Here is a 21,404-nt window from a genome sequence, read left to right as displayed (position 1 = left end):
AATAGAACAGAAATGTGATTCCAACAGAAAACAATTAGGACGAGAAGAAAAAGTGAAGAGTTCATCCCTTATGACTTGCTCGATCAGAAAGCTCTTGCAGGCCAAATTAGTTCTGAATGGGGTTGAAAGTGCTTGGAGGTGTCTTCCTCACGCTTTGCTCCACAGCTTTCTTGGGCTGTCCTTTGGCTGCTCCACTGAGCTTTTGCGGACTTGTTTGCACCGTAGCCATAGAACTATGCAAAAGCTTCCTCGAATGGCTTCTCCCTGATCTTGAAAGAGCAGCGGCTGGGTGATCCGTATGCAGGAAAAGTGATGAGCCCATAAGAATGTGAAGGAAAATTAGTGCAAAAACAGCAGCTAAAAATCTGAGTTTGATTTTCATTGGGACGATTGGTTTCGCCAAGTGAAAGGAATGAAAGCTTCTAAGTGATGAAAGACGGGGAAAATAAATTTATATGGGCAGCATGCATGTTGGCTTGCTCCACGTGATTGACCATTACCTCTATAGTACTAAATGCTTCTTAGGTTTAAATAATCAAACACCCACCATAGAGACATTGTCTCATTTCGGATCGTGAAGTTTTAATATTTTAAGAGGTCTATATGTTTGCTTCTTAGTGTTGTCCCGACCGTTGTTTGTTCCAATCGTAACTTCAGTCAACATTAGACTAGGTATATAACCACCATGGACATGAGGCATGATGGGATCCCAAAGTACAATAGTACAATTAGATGATGTTTTCGCCAAAAATGTTTTATCATTAGTTCTAAATTTTCGTTACATTTTTTAGCTTTTTGAAATGACAAATAGTAGCATCATTATGAGATGCATGCGGAGCTATTATCTGTCTCTATAAAGGGTAAGCTGATGAATTTTGTTACAGCTACAATCGGAAATGTACATCGAATCTTGATATCAGTTTGGAATGGGAAGTAGAGGATGGCATGTTTTCTTGAGAATATTAACAATTAGGACTTCAAGCAAATTCGGAGCTACGGTGCAGCAGCATGCTAGCCTTTTGCCTCCCCTGATTTCTCGTCTAGCCATCAATCGTGCTAATTCTGAATGGTGACATAGCTTAATCTTTATCCTAATTGTTTACCAGCTTGGAACTTGGAAGCAGCTGATGAGCATGTGACCGGCCGTTTATTGACTATGAGGCCATTCAGCCCTGACTTCGCTGCAATCCTCATCACAACTGAGATTAAACAATGATCATAGTCATGTGCGTGGCACGTAGAATCCAAATATATGATTCAGATTTCCAACTCTGGGAGGACCTTTAGAAAAAAAATTTTGTCCTGCTAAATTTGATGAATTGACCAAAACCAGCCTATCACTTCTCCAGAAAATGCCAGCCTCCGCTCTTTTTCAAATCTGGTTTTTGGACCCCTTTGATTCCTCCTGTCTTATCTACGTCATAGATATCAGATTCAGCCTAAAAACTCATCTTTGGCTATCTTCAAAATTGTCGAATAAATAGTATCGAGGAAAAATTAGACAATTCAAAAAATTCCACTACACACATTCTATGATGTAGTCATTTGTTGCGAAGGACATGTTCTTGTTTCCCAAGAAAGATATTGTTGCATTAAGAATTTACCGTGAAATTCATCAACTTGTGAAGTTTTGTAAGGATTTTGTCCTTCATCATAATTAGCCCATTTGCTACATGCATTGGCTTCCCTAACAAATTGAGATGGTTGTGGTCCACTAGTAAGTAAAATTCAATTTTTTAAGCAGGAATTCTTGCGTATAATCAATTATACTTGAAGAACATTATGAATTGATATTCAATCAATAGTTTTTTTTTTTTTTTTTGCTAGAATTTGGACCAAATGCAAACGGACGGTTTCAAAACCAATCTACCCCGCCATATATATTAGGGGTTCCTTTGTCACTTTTTATTCTTCCCCATGTTGAATTGTGATCAATCAAAGGTGTTGTTTGATGGATGAATTAGTTATGGTTGGACTGAGATCGACCTTGAAACCCGATGGAGGAGATAGATATGGCTTCCCTTGGATAGAGTGTAGGGTTGCTGGACTTGTCAATAAGCCTGAAGCATATTAAGAAAAAGACACGAAACATAAAACCAATCTACCATGCCATAAGCTCTAATTGATTCATCAAAAAGCACATAGGCAAAAGGTGAACGTCCGTCATAGTCAACAAGACATATTTACATGCTGAGACTCAGATATACTAGTGATCCTTAAGCCCTAGTCCATCTCCATGCTGCTTGTCCCCTGGGCAAAGAACAAAAAAAGGTAGGTGGGTATCAATTCAATTCCAGTTATTAGGGTTTTCAAATAGCTGTGATTAACTTAATTTTACTGCCTCCAATTTGACTATCAACTAAGCTGAGTAACTGGACAGTTGTAAAAATTCTTAACAAAGAATAGTTTTTGATCAACCACATAAAAAAAAAAAAAAAAACAGAAAAAGAATTGGAACAGCTGCCCCATCAAAATATGCATTAACAAATATAGAGGGTGGTGAAGACTTACAGAAAAATGGTGGTGAAGAAATATATGGCATCTTTAAAGTCCAGAAGACAAACTCATTGTCTAGGCCAGCAGAACATTCTCATCTCCTACACATACTGCATCAGAAGCATTTTCTGGCCATAATTCATTGCAAAATTCGGCAGGCCAAGTGGTTGATAAGAATGGAGCGTCCTCTGAATGGTCTACATCTCTCTCACACTAACTCAAAGGGAGCGCATTAAGTAACAACACTTTCCACAATTAAAAGAAAAGAAACTAAGAGCAGAAACATAGAAAAATTTTTATATTTTTCGTGAATACATTTTTCAAATATTTTTTTATCTCATATATATCAATCCTCTACAATATACTTTTCTACAAAAACTCCTAAAAATAGCAAGTTATACTACAAAACTCCTGCAGTACATTTTTCTTCAGTGCTCTTTTCCCCAGAAATTTTTTTTGGGAGGGGGACACAAAGTTCTTTCCATTCTCCTTTTCTACCCTTCTGTGAAGGCTGAACAATCAAACTGAGAGTTTAAAAGAAACGGAGCAATCATTGTTCAAAAATTGACTGTGGGGTTAATTAGTAATTCTTTATGCATCCTATACCAAAACTACAAGCATAGGATCCGCTATGTGTATCCATTTACACACTTGCCACCCCACGTCCGTACAGAATTGAACTAAAAGAGATTGTCACTCACCTCGTTGACTGCTGCTTCTGTCAAAACATCATTCTTGGGTAGGTCATGCGTTGACGGGTAAGAAGGGAGTCTGCAATTAAAGAAATCCAGTGAGAAATGACAAGAATCAAGCAGACCTTGCATCCTTTTCATGGTCCAGGCTAGACTTTCGAATTCCATGAAGAAGAAAAAAAATACACCGAAGCATAATCAGCGCTGATATATATGAACAGCAATGTGTCCCCAGAGAAACAAAGTCAATAGGTTATAGCCGGACCAAAAGATTAACTATGATAGAAAACAAAAATATAAGTGTCATAGCCGCAAGAAGCTCACACTGCAACAGCTGCTAAAATGTGTACATTCGCAGGCAACCCCAGCTCAAGATGCTCATCTGATACCTCAAGGCGAGAACGCAAAATGGTGCTATGGAGACGAGGAGAGGCAGGAGGAGAAGCAGCGAACACAGACAATCTAACAACACAGGATTTCTCTTTCTCTTGATCTCGATTGACATGAGGGGACCAAAGCGTAGCATATTTAAAGGGAGCAATTGGCACGAGCAGAAATGCATCAGGGTCTTCGGGAATAATAGGCCAACCATCAGGACCAAGATAACGAGGAGGAGGAAGGCGACCACAATTTCCATACATACCCTGGACAAAACCGTGGAACCAAGGTACTGAGAGCGCCTCTTTGTGGTCGTGAAACACCCCGATGGCTACCACGGCTGTTGCGTCAGGTATGAATACGTAGTGGCCGTCCACAAACATGGCGTGCCCAACATACGAGCTCAGCGCACCAGAATCAGAAACTCTTCTCAATAATTTACTATGGACATCATAGCATACAGTAATTTGCTGAGGCCAACCTATGTGAGCCAAGACGTGGCGCTGGGGATCAAATTTTCCCTTCATGACAGGAAACTTAGAGGCTGAGAGAGATTCCCACTCCGAAAGGAGGCCGCCAGAGTCGCCAGGTGGTACATCCAGTGGATGCCATTTCCATTCCGAAAAGGGCAGCGACAAATCCAGATACTCACCCCATACATAACGAGGTTGATCACAACAATCCAATTCATCATCAGATAAGGCTACGCCTCCCAGCACGCAAAGCTTGCCGTCAACTATTTGGTGACGGGGCTTACGTCTGGTTGCAATCATATCAGGACCTTTGAACCACCCCCTCGCCGGATTTGCGGTATCGTGGAAGTAGATGGAGCGCAAGATTTTCTGGCGTTCAATGCGAGGACACGATGGGTCAGGCACGAAGATTGAGCCTCCCAAACCGTAAATCAGGGTCGTATATGATCCGAAAGTAACAAGGTGGACGCCTTGGAGTGGATATCGCATCTCCAGTTTCCGAGCACAAAGACCAGTACCTGCACGCCCGCTGCCGTAGCCACCTTTCCTGTTGGCAGCATTTAAATCAATTGCAAACCAAAACTCTTTTTGGTGAGGATAATCACATTCCTCCTCCGCAAGAAAATAGATGCATGATCTCTCTTCTACCAAGGGATCAGCAACGCTTGCTTTCTTCGTCTGCCGTTTGTTCCTCAGCTTACCGGCTGGTGGTGACCTGCTCCTCCCCATCGTGGTCATCAAACCATAGTGAGGTGCAACTGGGGAAATGTCTCTCCCTATCTATAGACGGCGTAAAACTTTTAGGGTTTAACCACTTTTACTGCGTTTGACACCAAAACCTCTGATAGGTGCTGCGAGAGTCGGGTCTCTGTTTTTATATGTTCATAGTAAGTAAATCTTTGACTATAGGTCAGGGGTTGCGAGAGTCGGGTCTCTGTTTTTATATGTTCATGGTCAGGGATGGCAACGGGGCGGGGTTGGGGCGGGGGACTCCTCCCCCGTCCCCCGTCCCGTCCCCCGCCTCTTGCTCCCCCCGCCCCGCCCCGCCCCGCCTTCCCCCGCTTCCCCTGCGGGTGCCCCGCGGGGTTAATAAAATTTTATTATATAATTTTATTATAATTAAATTTTAATAAATAATCAAGTACTAAAATATCAACACATCACCAAATTATTATTCATTGTAATTTTACAATTGAAACTCATAAAAACAATCAAACAGAAGTTATTTGAATACAATCCAATATGATGAAATAAATATAACTAAAATAGTCAAATTTTCACTTTTAGTACAAATGCAATCACTAATTCATCATTGTGTTTGTGCTTTTTTTTTGAGAAAAAAGTGTTATTCTATTAAGTGTAATTAGAAATTTAGTATAAATGTATTAGTAAATTTAGTATAACTAATTAATAAATTCTATTAGTAGACATGTATAATTATTCATATAATTGATAATATCAATTATATTACATAAACTAATATACATTATATAATACATCTAACTAATAATATCATTATCATAAGTTTATAACTAATTAACTTACATATAATATATAGTCATTTATATATATTTATATATATACAATTTTTTTTGTTTTGCGGGTGGCGGGGCGGGGGTATACTCCCCCGCCCCCCGCCCCGTTTCTAAGCGAGGGGAAAAATTCCCCCCGCCCCAGCCCCCGCCCCGTGAGCCCCCGCGCCCCATTGCCATCCCTATTCATGGTAAGTCCCTTTTTAACATGTAAGTCGGCTTTGAATCTTACTTACAGTGAAAAAAAAAATTCAAAGAAGATAAGTATGTGTACCTACTAGAGAAAAAATAATCAAATACAAAAAAACATAAAAATGAGAAAGCAATTGAGAAAGTTTAATGAAATTTAATTTATAGAATACCTAAAGCGATTTGAGTTTTCTCTAATCAAATACTACAGAAAAACATAAAAACGAGAAAGCAATTGATGATTTCAATGAAATTTAATTTATAGAATACCCGAAGCTATTTGAGTGAGATTGTCCAACGGCCAGAGGAATTAAAATAGATTAGGAAAATTGATTGTGGAATTGTTGTCTAATCACAACTGAGATTAAACAATGATCATAGTCATGTGCCTGGCGCGTAGAATCCATATATACGATTCAGATTTCCAACTCTAGGAGGGCATTTAGTAAAAAAAAATTCCTACTAAATTAGATTAATGGACCAAAACCAGCCTATCACTTGTCCAGAAAATGCCAGCCTCCACTCATTTTCAGATCTGGTTTTCTGGACAAAATTTAGCCCTTTGATTATTCCTCCTGTCTTATCCACGTCATAGATATCAGATTCATCCTAAAAACTCATCTTTGACTATCTTCAAAGTAGGCCAAGAATGCCTCCGAATTGCTCTATTAGCTGGTAATAATATCCATGAAAAACTAGACAATTCGAAAGATTCCGCTACACACATTCTGTGATGGTAGTAATTTGTTGTAAAGGATATGTTTCTTGTTTCCCAAGAAAGATTATTGTTGCATTGAGTACTTACCATGAAATTCATCAAACTTGTGAAGTTTTATACTGAGCATTTTTGCTTCTCTGACAAATTGAGATGGTTTTGTGTCATGATCATGATGATGTGAAATCATGATTGATCAAATGAGTAACTGCATGGCTGACGTGTCAGAGAGAGGCGGTTAGTAGCCGGAGGAAGTTAGTTACATTTCTGTTACAAATTCTGTTAAGCAGCATATCTACTAAAACTGTATCTTCTTGTCTGGAATCTTCTGCTAGCAAATTGTGAGTAAATTCCCAAAAAGTGTGACTTTTTAAACTAACTTCCCAAAGGGTGGTGATTTTTTAGTATCTTCCCAAAGGATGAAAAACGCATCCAGGAAATGCGTTTTTATAAATAAAATCGCAATTGTCAAATGCGTTATTTCAATTTTCATCAATTTATTTTAATATAAAAAAATTGGTTAAATAACGCATTATTAGAATGCCTTATTTTAAAAAGTCTCATAGGATGAATGCGTTTTTGGTCCTTAAAACCCATTTCTGAAATACGTTTATTAATAAAAAAACGCATTTGCTAAATGAGTTGTTTAGCATATCTAAGAAGCCTGTTCTACTCCCCGGTACTTCATAAGGGGTCTAAAAACTAATTTCCCCTCAATCCCTCTCTTTTTCTACCCTAACTTCTTCAGGCGCCAAACAAAACGCACCACCCATTCAATTTTTTCTTACATCTTATCCCACATTCGCAGCCAACGTAAGAGCAAGGGTGGTGATTGGGAGACTGCTGAGCTAATTAGGCATATTATCAGGTAATACTTAAAATCCCAAATTTAGGGTTTATGTAATGGATGCATTTAATTATTTTAAAGAGCAAAAAGCAAACCTGAGATGATTCTTTGGGGTTTATTGACAGAGGAAGATACCCTACAAAGGGCGAGAGTATTAGACAAAGAGATTCTGGAATTTTCTCAAATTCTACAGATCATCTACTCTCAGGTTTCTTTCTTTCTTTCTTTTTCCCTCTCAAGTAAGTGCTGAAATTTTTTTTTTCCCTCAAACTTAAAGTAAGTTTATTTTTTTGCAGATTCAAAGGATAAATTGTTGCCAGAGTATTCATTCTCTTCAAAGTGAGTGCTGAATTTCTTTTTCTTTTTTTTTCATACACTATTTTTGGTTGAAATATAAATGGCTTCCGTGTGTTTATGACATTTCTTCTACTAGTATACTTTTATATGTTGAGCTTCCAAGGTTGGAATTTTTGCTTCCTGTTGTTCTTGAAACCAATAAGAAGGGTGAAGCAATCAAAATAGTATAGAGCAATATGCATCCCGTACATTTATAGAAAAAGACAAAGTACGTGCCATCAACTAATGCATCATGAATTAAACTTCTAAAATCCGGATCTATTACTACTTGAATTCATAAATTTTTTACATCACCCAGTAATGCATCACTTAGATTCAAAAATGTATTGATCCATAATCTCTTGCACAATAATGAATTATAGAATACAAAGGAATTAAGCAATCCAGCAAACCCCAGCAGACAAAAAGTAAAAGATTTGGGAAAAGATATCCCCAACAGACCATAATATGAGATGATTATGTCAAGATGCTAAATTAGACTCCACACCTTGTACACTTTGCTGGAGATTACTTCAAAACTGAAGCAGGAGATATATTTTTCACCTTGTTTTCGAATTTTCTTTTTTTTTTTTTTACATGTCAGTGTAGTTAGCATTCAGTTAATTTATTTGAAGATATCTAACTTTCTCTCAGTTTACTTGTAAGAATGTACTTAATGTCAATTTAACTGGTCTGAACCATGATTTTGTTAGAAGAGGAGCAGGGGATTTTGTTAATCAGTCCAACAACTTGCCTTCTGAGCCACCCACTGCATGTGTTGTGTGCGTTCTTGTGTGCTTTTTTTAAATTCTCAAGACTTAGATACATGCAAGAGTTTAGATACAAAACGTAGCAGCATATTACATTCAACACTTTTGATACATGTATGTCTACTCTCTTTCAGTTATTGTTAGGTCGTTCTTGAAATATTTTCTTATTCTTTATTGGTTATTGGCGAATATGAATGTTGGCACTATAGATATTAATCTAAATTAATGTGTGGTCATGTCAAAATGAAAAGAAATAAGAGACTACTATAGACTTTTATTTTTGAAAGATTCTTTCACAGTATAGAACGTAATACCTGTGGACAGTTTAGAAGTTTAGGAGTTACCTACATTTACAAGATATGACTGGTTTTAAAATATACTTTTTATTTATAGTATTTTTCAACATTCGAGATGAATTGACTGTAGTTTACATTGCATTTGAAGGCTTGTTAGCATATGTTTTAATGGATCTTCAACATCCATTGAAACTTGCTTTATATTGGGATGGTCATATCCAATATTATCCTGATTTGGGATTTATAGGCCCAATTGGCAAGATAGTTACAATCAACCACAGGATAAGATTTGGAGACTTACTAAGTAATATACACTCATATATTGGAGTGGATACAATAACTATAGATTTGAAGCTCATCTGCAAATATCCTGATCATGGACCGTGGGGTTTCAAATTTTGCCCATTACTAATAATGAACGAAGAGGGAATGGATTTGATATTTTCTTTAGCAGCTGAGTACCCAAATACTATGGTTCATCTATACATTGTACGAGAATCAGTTGTCAATTGTCAGGAGGGCAATAACATCTTCACCAGTAAGGAAATGGCTCCATATGTAAATTTGCTGACACAAGATGTTGAATCTCCGATATTACCTGCACCTACAACTTCATGCACTCAATCTTTTCTTAAAGATAAGCATGGTGCACAATGGTTGCCATCTTCAAATAATGATACCATTTTTCGTGCAATGAGTAGTATGTCACCTTCATTGAAACCCATCCAATCATCATTACCTACTCCTTTAGTGTCACGGAATGCACTCGAATATACAGAACATAATGAAACTGCGAGTGCTAACCAACAAAGACAGGTGCATGTACTAGAAGATGATGTTGGCTGTTCTAGTTTATTTCAATTGGATCATAATAGAGAAGAAATTGGAACTATGAGAACCATTTTAGCAGCTGAAGAACCTATTGTTGGGGCTGAAATTGGAAATGCACTTGGGATAACTGATGTGATTCATAACTTAGTCCAGAATGAAGCATCTTTGCCGTCTAGAGATGATGCTTTCATTGATGCTGAACAAGGGCAGTCTGATGAAGACAGTGATTGCAATGTCGAGGTTGAAAATGAACAATGCACTTTTGGGGAGGATAATGGTCATACTAGTAATAATGTTACTTTTAGTCCTGAATTACCTGCTTACAATCCACCCGGAATGCCTTTTTATTTAGATATTGGAGATCTTGACAAATTTGTTGTCACTGGTAGGGGATCTCCTACAAGGATAGACTTTTGGAGTGAAAATAGTGCTGGTATTCGCAAGCATATGCGATTCAGTGACAAAGAGCAATTGATGATGGCAGTCCGACTTTGGTCTATGGAGCAATGCCGCGAGTTTCAAGTTCAAGAGAGTCGAAGTACAGCATGGAAAGTAAAATGTTTAAAATCTGATGAAGGCTGCAAATGGCAACTTAGAGCTTGTTTGAAAGCTACACATAAAACTTGGGAAGTTACTAAGTTGATTCCAGACCATACTTGTACTTCAACGGCATCAACAAATGATCATAGGCATCTTCAATCGAGGATCATTGCTCGCAGAATTGTGCATTTTATTAAAGAAAATGCACTTGCTAGTGTCAAGCAAGTTCAAACTCATGTTAAAAAAACTTTGCATTATGATGTGTCATACAAGAAGGCATGGATTGCTCGATGTAAAGCTATTGAAATGGTCTTTGGTGATTGGCCAACCTCATTCACAAAACTACCTAGGTTCATGGCAGCTATGGTATATTATAATCCTGGTACTATTGTTGTTTGGGAACACCACCCGTGCAGTTCAGAAATTTTGAAGACATTTGGCTATATGTTCTGGGCTTTCAAGCCAGCAATTGATGGTTTTTTGTCATGCCGATCTGTAATTAGTGTGGATGGAACATTTCTTCACACTCCATACAAGGCTAAGTTGCTACTTGCAGTCGGACAAGATGCAAACAATCAAATTTTTCCTTTGGCATATGCTTATGTGGATGAAGAGACCAATGAAAGCTGGAATTGGTTCTTGCGTCTTCTTCGTCAACATGTTCTTAAAGAAAGACAAGTTTGCTTGATTTCTGATCGTCATAAAGGAATATTAAATGCAATTAGATTGCAGAGGCTTTGGCAACCGCCATATGCAGTTCATCGACTTTGCTTGCGACATGTTAGGAGTAACTTTAACACAAAGTTTCATAACACGCATCTAAAGAAATTGTGTTGGGATGCTGGTTCTACCCCTCAAAAGCGCAAGTTCACCAAGATAATGGCAGAAATTGAGAGGATTGATGCAAAAGCTGCTAAATATCTAAGAGAAATAGGGAAAGAAGAGCTATGGACCTTAGCTTATGATGGGGGGTACCGACATGGAATGTTGACAACTAATATTTCTGAGAGTTTCAACAATGCAATCAAAGGTGTTCGTAATCTGCCTATTAGAGCTGCCGTTGAACTAGTATTCACTCGAATAGTTAAGATGTTTCAAGATAAGAAGGAGGATGCTCTACATTGTCAACATCCACTTCCAAAAAGGCCATGGAAGATATATCGAGAGGCTGAAATTAAAGGCAGAAAACATAGTGCTGTGCAATTCTCTTTAAGTGATGGCATTTTCAATATATTGACACACATAGATGAATCTGGAAAAGGAGGAAACACACAAACGGTATGTATGAAAGAAAGATCGTGCACGTGTGGTAAATGGATGATCACTCGCATCCCATGCTCCCATGCTATGCTTGCATGTCGTATGATGAGCATTAATCCTATTACACTTGTGGGCCAGGAGTACCACAAGAACTTGTATTTAAAGACGTATAGTGGGCAATTTCATCCTATACAACATGAGGATTATTGGCCTGGTCAACCATTTTCATTAGTAGGAGATATGACTCGTATGCGTCCACCACATCAAGGACGCACATCTACAGCACGTATTCACAATGAGATGGATGAGCGAGAAGATGATGCTCCTAGATGTCGAACCTGCCACCTTCCGGGTCATAATAGGAAAAATTGTCCAAGGTTGTCTTCTAATCAGTCAAGGCTATCTTATAATCAATCATAGTTCTACAGAGTCATAATTGGATTTTGGTATTCTTTCATTAGAGGGTCTAACATTGATTTCTAATCAATCATTGATTTGTATGTTTGAAATTAAATCCTTCAAGTGTTATTTTCTAATAATATTATCTTTTTTTTTTGGATTTTAGGACATATGGATAATGAACAATTAGTTGCATTTGTTCCTGGTCCTATTATTGGAGATGTATTGACGCGCCAACCCCACCATCGATCCACAGATATTTGGATAGGTGCTGGACACTATAGGCCATTACAAGTTCGGAGACATGACGGTGAATTTTGGAGAGGAATTCCATTCGATCCTAGGGTGCAAAGGTATATTGATGAAGCTGGCTTTGGTGGTGTTGTGCGCACAGGTCAAATACAACTCGACCACGCACTTGTCACAGCTTTGGTTGAGCGTTGGCGAACTGAAACTCACTCATTTCATCTTCCTATTGGTGAAGCTACCGTCACTTTACAAGATATAGGGATATTATGGGGGCTTCCTATTGACGGACAGCCTGTTATAGGTGTGGACACACATCGAAAATCAGAGGATTGGTTGCCGATTTGTGAGGACTTGTTAGGATTTCGACCTAAAACAGATGATATTAAGGGAGGGAAACTATTATTGGGTTGTTTAGATGCTCCCTTAGCTGTCAGACTTCCTAGTGATGCATCAGATGATGATATTAGATGTCATGCTAGGATGCGTATTTTACAGCTTATTGGTGGTCACCTGTTTTCAGATAAATCTGGCAACATGGTCAGCCTAATGTATTTGTCATTTCTAAGAGATTTTACTGTTACTCGAACATATAGTTGGGGGAGTGCAGTTCTTGCTTTTTTATATCGTGGACTATGTAGAGCTACTCTTTGTACCTCACAAGAGATTGCTGGACCATTGGTTCTTTTACAGGTATTTTCACTAAAACTCTTTGAATTTTTTTTTTGGTTTCTAACAATTATGACCTATTCTTGTTAAATATCCTAATTTTTGTTTTAGCTTTGGACATGGGAACGATTTCCTACCTTATGTCCAGATAGGCCAGTGCCTAAAATGGAGTTGCCAGCTGAGAGTCCTTATGGTGCAAGGTTAGTTTGTATCTGCCTATTAGTGTTAGGATATATTAGGTATATAATTTAGATACATTACCGTAACAATGACGGTGTATTGTTGATTATTCTGTAGGTGGAATGTCGATTTTAACCTTTCTAGAGTAGCAATGCATGTATTAGTTGTATATCGAGATCAACTAGATAGCTTGAGAGATGATCATGTAAGTATTTATTTCATGCATATTTCATGTATCATGGTAAATTGCAAGTTACAACCAAATTTTTTTAGTTTATTTTGTAATTTTCCATTTTGTTATTCATAGTTTGTATGGCAACCATATCCTCAACACATTTTAGAGACATTGCCTCAGTGTTGTTTGGCTAGTTCTGAATTGTGGCGTAGTCGAACTGCACTTATTTGTTGGGATATAGTAGAGCTACACCTACCAGATAGGTGTATGCGACAATTTGGATTTGTTCAGCATATTCCGGCACCATGTGACACGGATTGGAGTTTGCATCAAGTGGATCGTCGAGGTAGACGAAATACAGATTGGACCCTTAAACACTACCGCCACATCCAAATGTGGATGGATCGAGCTTCAAGTATACAAGAAGGTGAACTCGAGGAGGTTCCTGGTGAGGCTAGCTTAGAGTATATGACTTGGTATAAGCAGCGTACAAGATTGCTTATTGGCAACCCATCATTGAGACCACTATTACCAGCTGGTTATCAGGGTATTGCACCAGCTAATGAGATGATGGTAACCATTATTTAGATATTTTTAATTGACTACTTTGTTTAAAGTTTTGTATTGGCAGCATTAGAATTTATTTTGATAACATTTCAGGTAGATACATTGCATCGTGTCTATTATAGATCACTTGAAGCATTACCACATGCTGAGGCCATCTCTGTTCCTGCTCTCACTGATATTCGGGATATGTGCCAATCAACTATGCGTGCCATTGGATGTGAGATGAGATTGAAACTCCTACCATTGAATCCAATAATGCCGCTCTCAATGGATGAAGAGTTGCAACATGTAGTTCCACGGGCACGTGTTCGAAGAGCCACACAAGAAGGTTCACAAAGAATCCATAGAGGGGGACGAAGGCGAAAACACATCCAAACTGATCAAAACAGTGTACAAAATCAGATTTTAAGTCAGGATGAGTTTGTAGGAGATCATATGTTGAATCAAGAGACTAGAGACGTGGGAAATGAGGAAACAGCTAATGAGTTCAATCAGACATGTGATCGGACTTCTGAAATCAATCTCGATCAAGGTCAAGGGGATGAACATACAGAAGCTGATACAACACATGCACAAGCTGGTGAACATGATCTGACGCATGTGCAAAGTGATAAGCATGATCAGACACATCTGGAGTTTGATTTGCAACATCAAACACAAGAACATGTTGATCGAAATAAGCGTGACACTTGTAAAGGTCGTGGTAAAAATCAGCATCTACCCTTGCGGCCACCATCTAAAAGAGTCAGAAGGCAAAAGTTGTGTTACTCTGGAGGCATTCTCAAATGATTTATTGTACTTGTCTTGTTATAAGAATTCTTATTGTATAAGAGAATTTGGATTGAAAACCAAGTAAATTTAGTATATGAAATTAGATGTGATATTATATCATCTTATGACATATTTGAATATGCAAGTGTTTGCTTAACAGGTGATATAAATTAAGCACTGCCCTCCCTTAGAAGGAAATTGGAGCTCATTGCTAACAAAAGATTGTGAAAATTTACCTTTATACCCTAATTATTTGGAGAAACCTAATGGCCAAATTTTGCAAAAGAAACTTGTTTCTTGTCAACAAATTAAGTAACTGATTAAACTAATTAAATTACCTACGAGTGTTACTTTCGCGCAATTAATTTACGTTAAATATAAAACCTACAAGTTTTTCATAAAGAACTGGTATGTCATGGGCAATTTAATTTTGTTTTAACTTTCAAATATTTAATTTATGTTAAATACAAAACATACTAGTTTTCCTTTCATAAAAATATTAGTATAACACTTTTTAAATTTTACTTACAAACATTTATATATTTAACATAAATTATATGATTCAGAGTAAAATGCCTGCCCCCATAGCTAGTACTTTATTCAACTAATCGAAGAAACCCATAAAGAGTTGGTAAAAAGTGGGTAATTTCTTTTTTTTACTTTCACGTATTTAATTTATATTAAATACAAAACCTACTAGTTTTCCTTTCGTAATAATATTATTATAATACTTTTTGAATTTTACTACCAACATTTGAGATACAAAATTAGTGTATACATATGTAAAATCCAAAGTTCAAAACCTTTAAGCCTTTTGCAAACCTGAAATGAAATCTCTACCAACTAAATTAATAACAACTATGAAATAACAATTTTTTTGGATCTTGACTTCCATTAGTGAGCTAAATTAATAATAACTTCGATAAAATAATAAGATAATATTTAAAACAAAAACCTTACATAATCGAAGTCCAGAATGAAGAAATGAAAAAAAGTGGTACATATTGTAAACAAACAACGCATTCATCTAATGCGTTTTATTATAAAATAACGCATTTCCGAAATGCGTTTTATGGTGAGATCAAAAAACGCATTCTAATAATGCGTTATTTGACCAATTTTTTCATATTAAAATAAATTGATGAAAAATAAAATAACGCATTTGACAATTGCATTTTTATTTATAAAAACGCATTCCCTGGATGCGTTTTTCATCCTTTGGGAAGATACTAAAAAAACACCACCCTTTGGGAAGTTAGTTTAAAAAGTCACACTTTTTGGGAATTTACTCAGCAAATTGTATAAATGTAGGGACGATTTCCAGATTGTAAACAATTTTGTTGTGAATGAATTCATCTCTCTATTACTCTACCAATTTCTCCTTCTCCTTCTTCTTTTCTCTACTCTACTGTCCAAAAATTCTTCTATCTAGTTATCAATTGCAGATTCAGCAGCTAATTAAGCTGAATCTTCTTGTCAATCCTTCCGTCAAGTTCATTACATTGTGGTCTGCTAGCTAGTAAGCAAAATTCAATTTTGGAAGCAGGGCATTCTTGTGTATAATCAATTATGCATCAAGAACATTATGAATCGGTGTTCAATAAAAAAAACAAAAAATTTTACAGGCTTTGCTCTATTCACTCCTTCATTTTTGTGTCATAATCTTATGCCTCGTAGTCAGGGCGCTGTGATTTATGTAGGTACATAAAGTGAGACAAGTAGAACAATTTAAGCTGTTAAAAAGAGTCAATTCATGGCTCTATACACTTATAAAACTATAAAATTGAGCTATGAAGCGATTTTTTTGGGCTTTCTATGTTGCCAATACAAGTAGAGTGGGAGTGCAGCAAGATACAGTAGTTAATGAAAAGAGCTGCTGGCATCATGGGTTGGACAGAAATCACCCTAAAATTATATAAATTTGTACTAAATATTTTAGGAGTTATATCAACCAGACTCAATAGACAGAAATCAACTGAAGAGCCCCTGAATCGACATATCATAGAATTCATTTAATAAAGATTTTGCGAGTTATGCACTTCTGATAGACGTGGAGTCCTTTTTTTTTAACATGGTGTACTGATAATTGGCTGATCCAAAGGATGCAACTTTAGGACTAAAGAAGTTTTAAACGCCTAAGAAAATTGAATTTACATGTGCTAAATTTTCGTTTATCAAAAAAATTGAGAGTGATTGGACTAAGATGGGATGTTAGACACGCATTAAGGTGTACAACTTTCCGAGGGGATACCTTTATGGTAGGAAGGGCATTGACTGTCCTACCGTAGGTAGAGGAGCAGAGCATGACACGTGTATTTGGAAATAAAGGTGCTAACAGACCAGTTATGTTGTAGTTCTAACGCGCGTGGAGAATGTCAGCCATATAGAAGCATTGTATGTGATTTGGTATATTTTAATACTCTACCATTTTCAAGACATTAATCAAGCATGATCAGTTCAATTTCTTTTATTTTCTCCAAAAACTCTCATTTTTTCTTCTTGTATCTTTTTCGTTTTCAATACATCAGTTTGGACCAAAAAAATAAAATAAAATTGAAAATATGTAAAAGGTTCATAAATTAATTGAAAAACACTTTATAGACTACCCAAAACATTATCTTTGTAACTTGCAAAAACTTCAAATAAACATTCAAATACTAACTATTGGTATTTAAAAAATGCACTATATTTTATAAAATCAGAATAAATCCTTATACTTTTTTATTTTTATTTGTTTTTAATATACTCAAGTTTTGGTAATAAAAAGTAAGACAACAAAAGGGTATATTTAGAATTACATTTTTTAAGACAACAAAAGGGTAAATTTAGAATTACATTTATTAATGTACTCAAAATGAATTTTTTAAATATTATATTTTAAAATGAGCTGTAAATAAACAAATAGTTTAAAGTAAGGGAGGCAAGTGAGTTTCACACCCAAAAAAAAAAAAAAAAAAGAGAGAGGCAAGTGAGATTTTTCAATATTTGTGAGTGCCAAGTAAAATTGTTAGAAACCTCCGGGGAGGTTTATGAAATTATCCCAAACAAAAATTTAGAATGAATAAGTTACCTTTTATAACGGTTCTAAAGGTTGCTTGAGACTTTATAAATTAGGTGTCTTGAGTTTGCAAAAACAATTTCTTGCATATCTATAGCTAGTGGAAACGGAGTTTAAACTTGCTATAGGTTAGTTTCTTGTTTTCAATTGTATCCTAAAGGGTAATTTGCCATTCAACCTAATTTTATTCTGATTTTATCCAATTAATAAATTAGCTTATGGAAAAATGGGTAAATGGATAAGTTATGGAGGAAAGCCATAAAGAGTTAGTATTTTATTGGAAAATGAGTTTATTTTTATTTTATCCGATAAATAAATTTGTTTATGAAAAAATGGGTACTCTGTTCTTATAATGGAGGAAAGCCATAAAGAACTGGTGTTTTATTGGAAAACGGATTTATTTTTATTTTATTCGATAAATAAATTTGTGTATGGGAAAACAGGTATTCTGGAACATAGGTACTCTGTTCTTATAATGGAAGAAAGCCATAAAGAGCTGATATTTGATGGGAAAATGATACTTTAGGATACCAATGGATAACAGTTAAAACACACTCACAGATTTGGTATTTTAAATAATGAGATTGTTTTTAGGGGTGTTTTTATGGTTGTATTTTGGGATATTTTTAGAATTTAAGAATTATTTGAGATATTTTATAAAAACTTCAACCACCCACCACCACCCACTGGGACCACGGGCTAGCGATTTTATGTATTTTGCACATCGACCCATAAACCACTCCTCCAACATATGAACAAAGCACCCGCTCTTTATGGGTCGGTGTGTAAAATACATAAAATCACTAGCCCGTGGTCCCTGTGGGTGGTGGTGGGTGGTTGAAATTTTTATAAAATATCTCAAATAATTCTTAAATTCTAAAAATTCTTTTACATATTTTCAATTTTATTTTATTTTTTTGGTCCAATTGATGTATTGAAAACGAAAAAGATACAAAAAGAAAAAATGAGAGCTTTTGGAGAAAATGAAAGAAATTGAACTGATCATGTTTGATCAATGTCTTGAAAATGATAGAGTATTAAAATATACCAAATCACATACAATGCTTCTATATGGTTGACATTCTCCACGCGCGTTAGGACTACAGCATAACCGGTCCGTTAGCACCTTTATTTCCAAATACACGTGTCATGCTCTGCTCTGCCCCTCTACCTACGGTAGAACGCCTTCCTACCATAAAGGTTTCCCTTTCCGAGGTGTAAAGTGGTGTTAACTGTGAATCCTTGGAATGCTACCTAGCTTGCTTTTAGAATGGGAAAATCATTCAAAATGTTCTCATATTTTCTCAAATGAATTTTTTTATTCTTTATTTTTAAAATATTAATTTTACATTCCCTATAAATTTAATTTAACAAAATTGATCTGAGTTTAAGTTTTCGACCACTTTTAATTTAAAATCACCATTAACCCAAATTCATTCATTTTTTTTTAGGTACAAAAGGGTCAGATCTCACTTTTTCAGTGGCAAAAATGAATATAATTGGATCCGATCTTACTTTTTTAAAAGAAAAATGAATGTGATTCGGATTAGATCTTACTTTGTTTTAGAGACAGAAATAAATATGAATCAAATCATTTGTTTAACTACAAACATGATCTTACGTTTTTGCCCCTAACATAATGATCTTATGTGAGTTACATAATAAATTCAGGGTCAAAAGTGGTTGAAAATCTAGGTTGGGACCAAACTTTTACTAATTTGATTTTGAAAGGGATGTAAAGTTATCATCATAAAAGTGAATGACGAAAAAATTCATTTGGTAAAATATGAGAGACATTTGATCGACTTTCCCTTTTAAAATTCACCAGAATTTGGACTAGACTATGAAAATCAAGTTCATTGATTGCCCGATAAAACTGGAGTTTTTATTGTGAAATCTGCATTGGTAGCTTTGCGACAGTAGACAATTGTTGTTTACTAGCACAAGTTGGTCTGGGGTAAAGGCAATATTCCACGCTTTTCATTCATTCTCTGGCTCCTATGTGAGCGCAAGCTAGCTACTCTTGACAGATTAAGGCGACAGAGAGTGCCGGTAAACCCTGAAATGTGTGTTCTTTGCAAAGAGCAGGACGAGAGCACTGATCATCTCTTTTTTGAATGCTAGGTGACTAAATCAGTTTAGCAAAAAGTGCAACACCTTTGTTTTACCTATAGAGATCATTACTCGTTAGAAGATGAGTTATTTTAGATTGCTCACCAGTGGGTTGGAGATTCCTTTCTATCCAGATTCAAAAGGCTAGCATTTGTTTTCATGGTTTATCATATTTGGAGAGCCCGGAATGTTGCTTTGTTCCAATCTAAATCAGTGACAAATATGGGCATTATGATGGAAATTGTGGATGAAATCCAACATGTGATGCTTGCCTGGGGAAAAATTCCAAGAACTCAAGAAACCTGGAAGTTGGCTTGGAATGGGGCTCATCCCCTAATAAATGTTTCTCCTAATTCCTATTGTACATGTTATAGGTTCTTGTATTTGAGATTCTTATTTTTCTTATAAAGCTACATTTTTTGACATCAATAAAGGTTTACAATTATGCCTTCAAAAAAAAAAGAAGAATTTGGACCAAATGCTAACGGGTTCGATTCCAAAGCAGGGCATGGTATAGCTAGTGGAGTAGGGGCAGAGATTACAAAGTTTTTTAATTTTTGGGAAGGAAAAAAAAAAAACAACTGCTCCAGAATTTGTTAAGAGCTGAAATATATCAGCCCAATATTTAGCCCGCAAGATATTTTGACCACTGAATATCACCTTAAACAACTAGAAATCTGATGGATACATGAAAACTTATTAGATGGAGGATTTTACCCACGAATTATAACCAAACTATTTTATTAAGAATTAGATTACTAATAAAGAATCATGAGTTAAAATTATGTTTGTATACACGAAAACTGTCAAAATTGTAAAGCGGTTTAAAAGCGAATGTGCTTCATTACAAAATCGAGTCAATATCATTCACTGGATACATGATGAGGGCGCCTACAACAAACTATAGATCAAATTAAAGAAAATATAATTTGAGTTCATAGTCTACCCGAACAAAAGTTCCGTTTGGCTTGAGTTCATCTTCTTTTACGAGACAGCAAATCCATGGGGCGAGTGTTTGGATCTATCGCCGTATTTGGCTGGTTTATCTCAACACCATCCTCCCTTGATTGGACAATGGCATTCACTGGATTTACCACCCGGCCCCTTTTTCTGTAGGGAATTCTCCCTCAGCCTTTGAACTGCCTATTATGAGAGGAAAATTTGACCCTCACCGCCACATCTTGGTTAGGTTAGGATAGGAAAATTTGACCCTCACCGCCACATCTTGGTTAGGATAGGCTATCCTCAAAAAATTGTTGTATGCTATATATGATTTCCGCAAAAAATTATTTCGCGGAGTTTCTGATTCTGATGTACTGAGCTTTTACGATGCACACACCCTGGTTGTGGATGAGGACTACATGTTCGTCCCTAACTAGAGCTGTTAAACGAACCGAATAGTTCAGTAATTCGGTTCATTTCGACACGTTCGTGTTCGTGAAAGACTCGTTCGAAACCTTAAATGAATCGAGTTCGAACGAATTTTTTTGTTCAATTAATAATCAAGCGAACATGAGTATGTTCGCGAGTTTTAACGAATGTTCGCGAACATGGACATAATTATCATTTGACAAATTTTAGGGTTAATTTTATGGCTAGACTTTTATATTTGGAGGGTTTTATTTGTTATTTTTATGTTAATGTTAGTTATATAGTTAATGAATAATAGAATTAAATCACTTAGTGCTTTAATTATTTTTTAGAATGATTAATGATTTGTATGGCATATTCAAGGCTTAAAATAATTTGGATTCGAGCATTTCGAGTATGTTCGCGAACGGCTCGTTTATGTTAAACGAGTCGAACTCGAACTCGAACATGAATTTTGCTTAACGAGCCGTACACGAATACAGGTTTGGAGTTCGAAAATTA

General features: G+C 36.1%; 3 protein-coding genes and 1 long non-coding RNA gene across 5 annotated transcripts; 3 read left to right on the top strand and 1 right to left on the bottom strand.

Annotated features, from left to right (window-relative positions):
- Positions 1-2,091: 2,091 nt before the first annotated feature.
- Positions 2,092-5,017, bottom strand: LOC140007997 (uncharacterized). The gene is made up of 4 exons (XM_072051639.1): positions 3,513-5,017; positions 3,198-3,267; positions 2,512-2,709; positions 2,092-2,250 (listed from the first exon to the last, which is right to left on the bottom strand). Exons 1-3 carry the CDS (start codon positions 4,775-4,777, stop codon positions 2,572-2,574), a joined length of 1,473 nt encoding a protein of 490 aa, XP_071907740.1. The 5' UTR covers positions 4,778-5,017; the 3' UTR covers positions 2,092-2,250; positions 2,512-2,571.
- Positions 5,018-7,092: 2,075 nt separating this feature from the next.
- On the top strand, positions 7,093-9,191 carry LOC113691756 (uncharacterized). 2 transcript variants are annotated; one of them, XR_011815898.1, is made up of 4 exons: positions 7,093-7,343; positions 7,448-7,530; positions 7,619-7,661; positions 8,873-9,191. It is a non-coding gene; the product is annotated as an uncharacterized lncRNA (long non-coding RNA). The 2 variants fall into 2 exon arrangements; XR_011815897.1 differs by lacking the exon at positions 8,873-9,191 and having other exon boundaries at positions 7,096-7,343; positions 7,619-8,585.
- A 2,734-nt stretch (positions 9,192-11,925) lies between these two features.
- Positions 11,926-13,287, top strand: LOC113693009 (serine/threonine-protein phosphatase 7 long form homolog). The gene is made up of 4 exons (XM_027211600.1): positions 11,926-12,693; positions 12,781-12,869; positions 12,967-13,054; positions 13,237-13,287. The coding sequence occupies exons 1-4, from the start codon at positions 11,926-11,928 to the stop codon at positions 13,285-13,287; spliced, it is 996 nt and encodes a 331-aa protein (XP_027067401.1).
- Positions 13,136-14,492, top strand: LOC140004072 (uncharacterized). The gene is made up of 2 exons (XM_072053089.1): positions 13,136-13,597; positions 13,685-14,492. Exons 1-2 carry the CDS (start codon positions 13,292-13,294, stop codon positions 14,378-14,380), a joined length of 1,002 nt encoding a protein of 333 aa, XP_071909190.1. The 5' UTR covers positions 13,136-13,291; the 3' UTR covers positions 14,381-14,492.
- Positions 14,493-21,404: the final 6,912 nt, after the last annotated feature.

The sequence above is a fragment of the Coffea arabica genome, chromosome 6c (genome assembly GCF_036785885.1).
Source record: "Coffea arabica cultivar ET-39 chromosome 6c, Coffea Arabica ET-39 HiFi, whole genome shotgun sequence".
Classification (NCBI taxonomy): Eukaryota; Viridiplantae; Streptophyta; class Magnoliopsida; order Gentianales; family Rubiaceae; genus Coffea; species Coffea arabica.
This window is presented reverse-complemented; position numbering and strand designations above follow the sequence as displayed.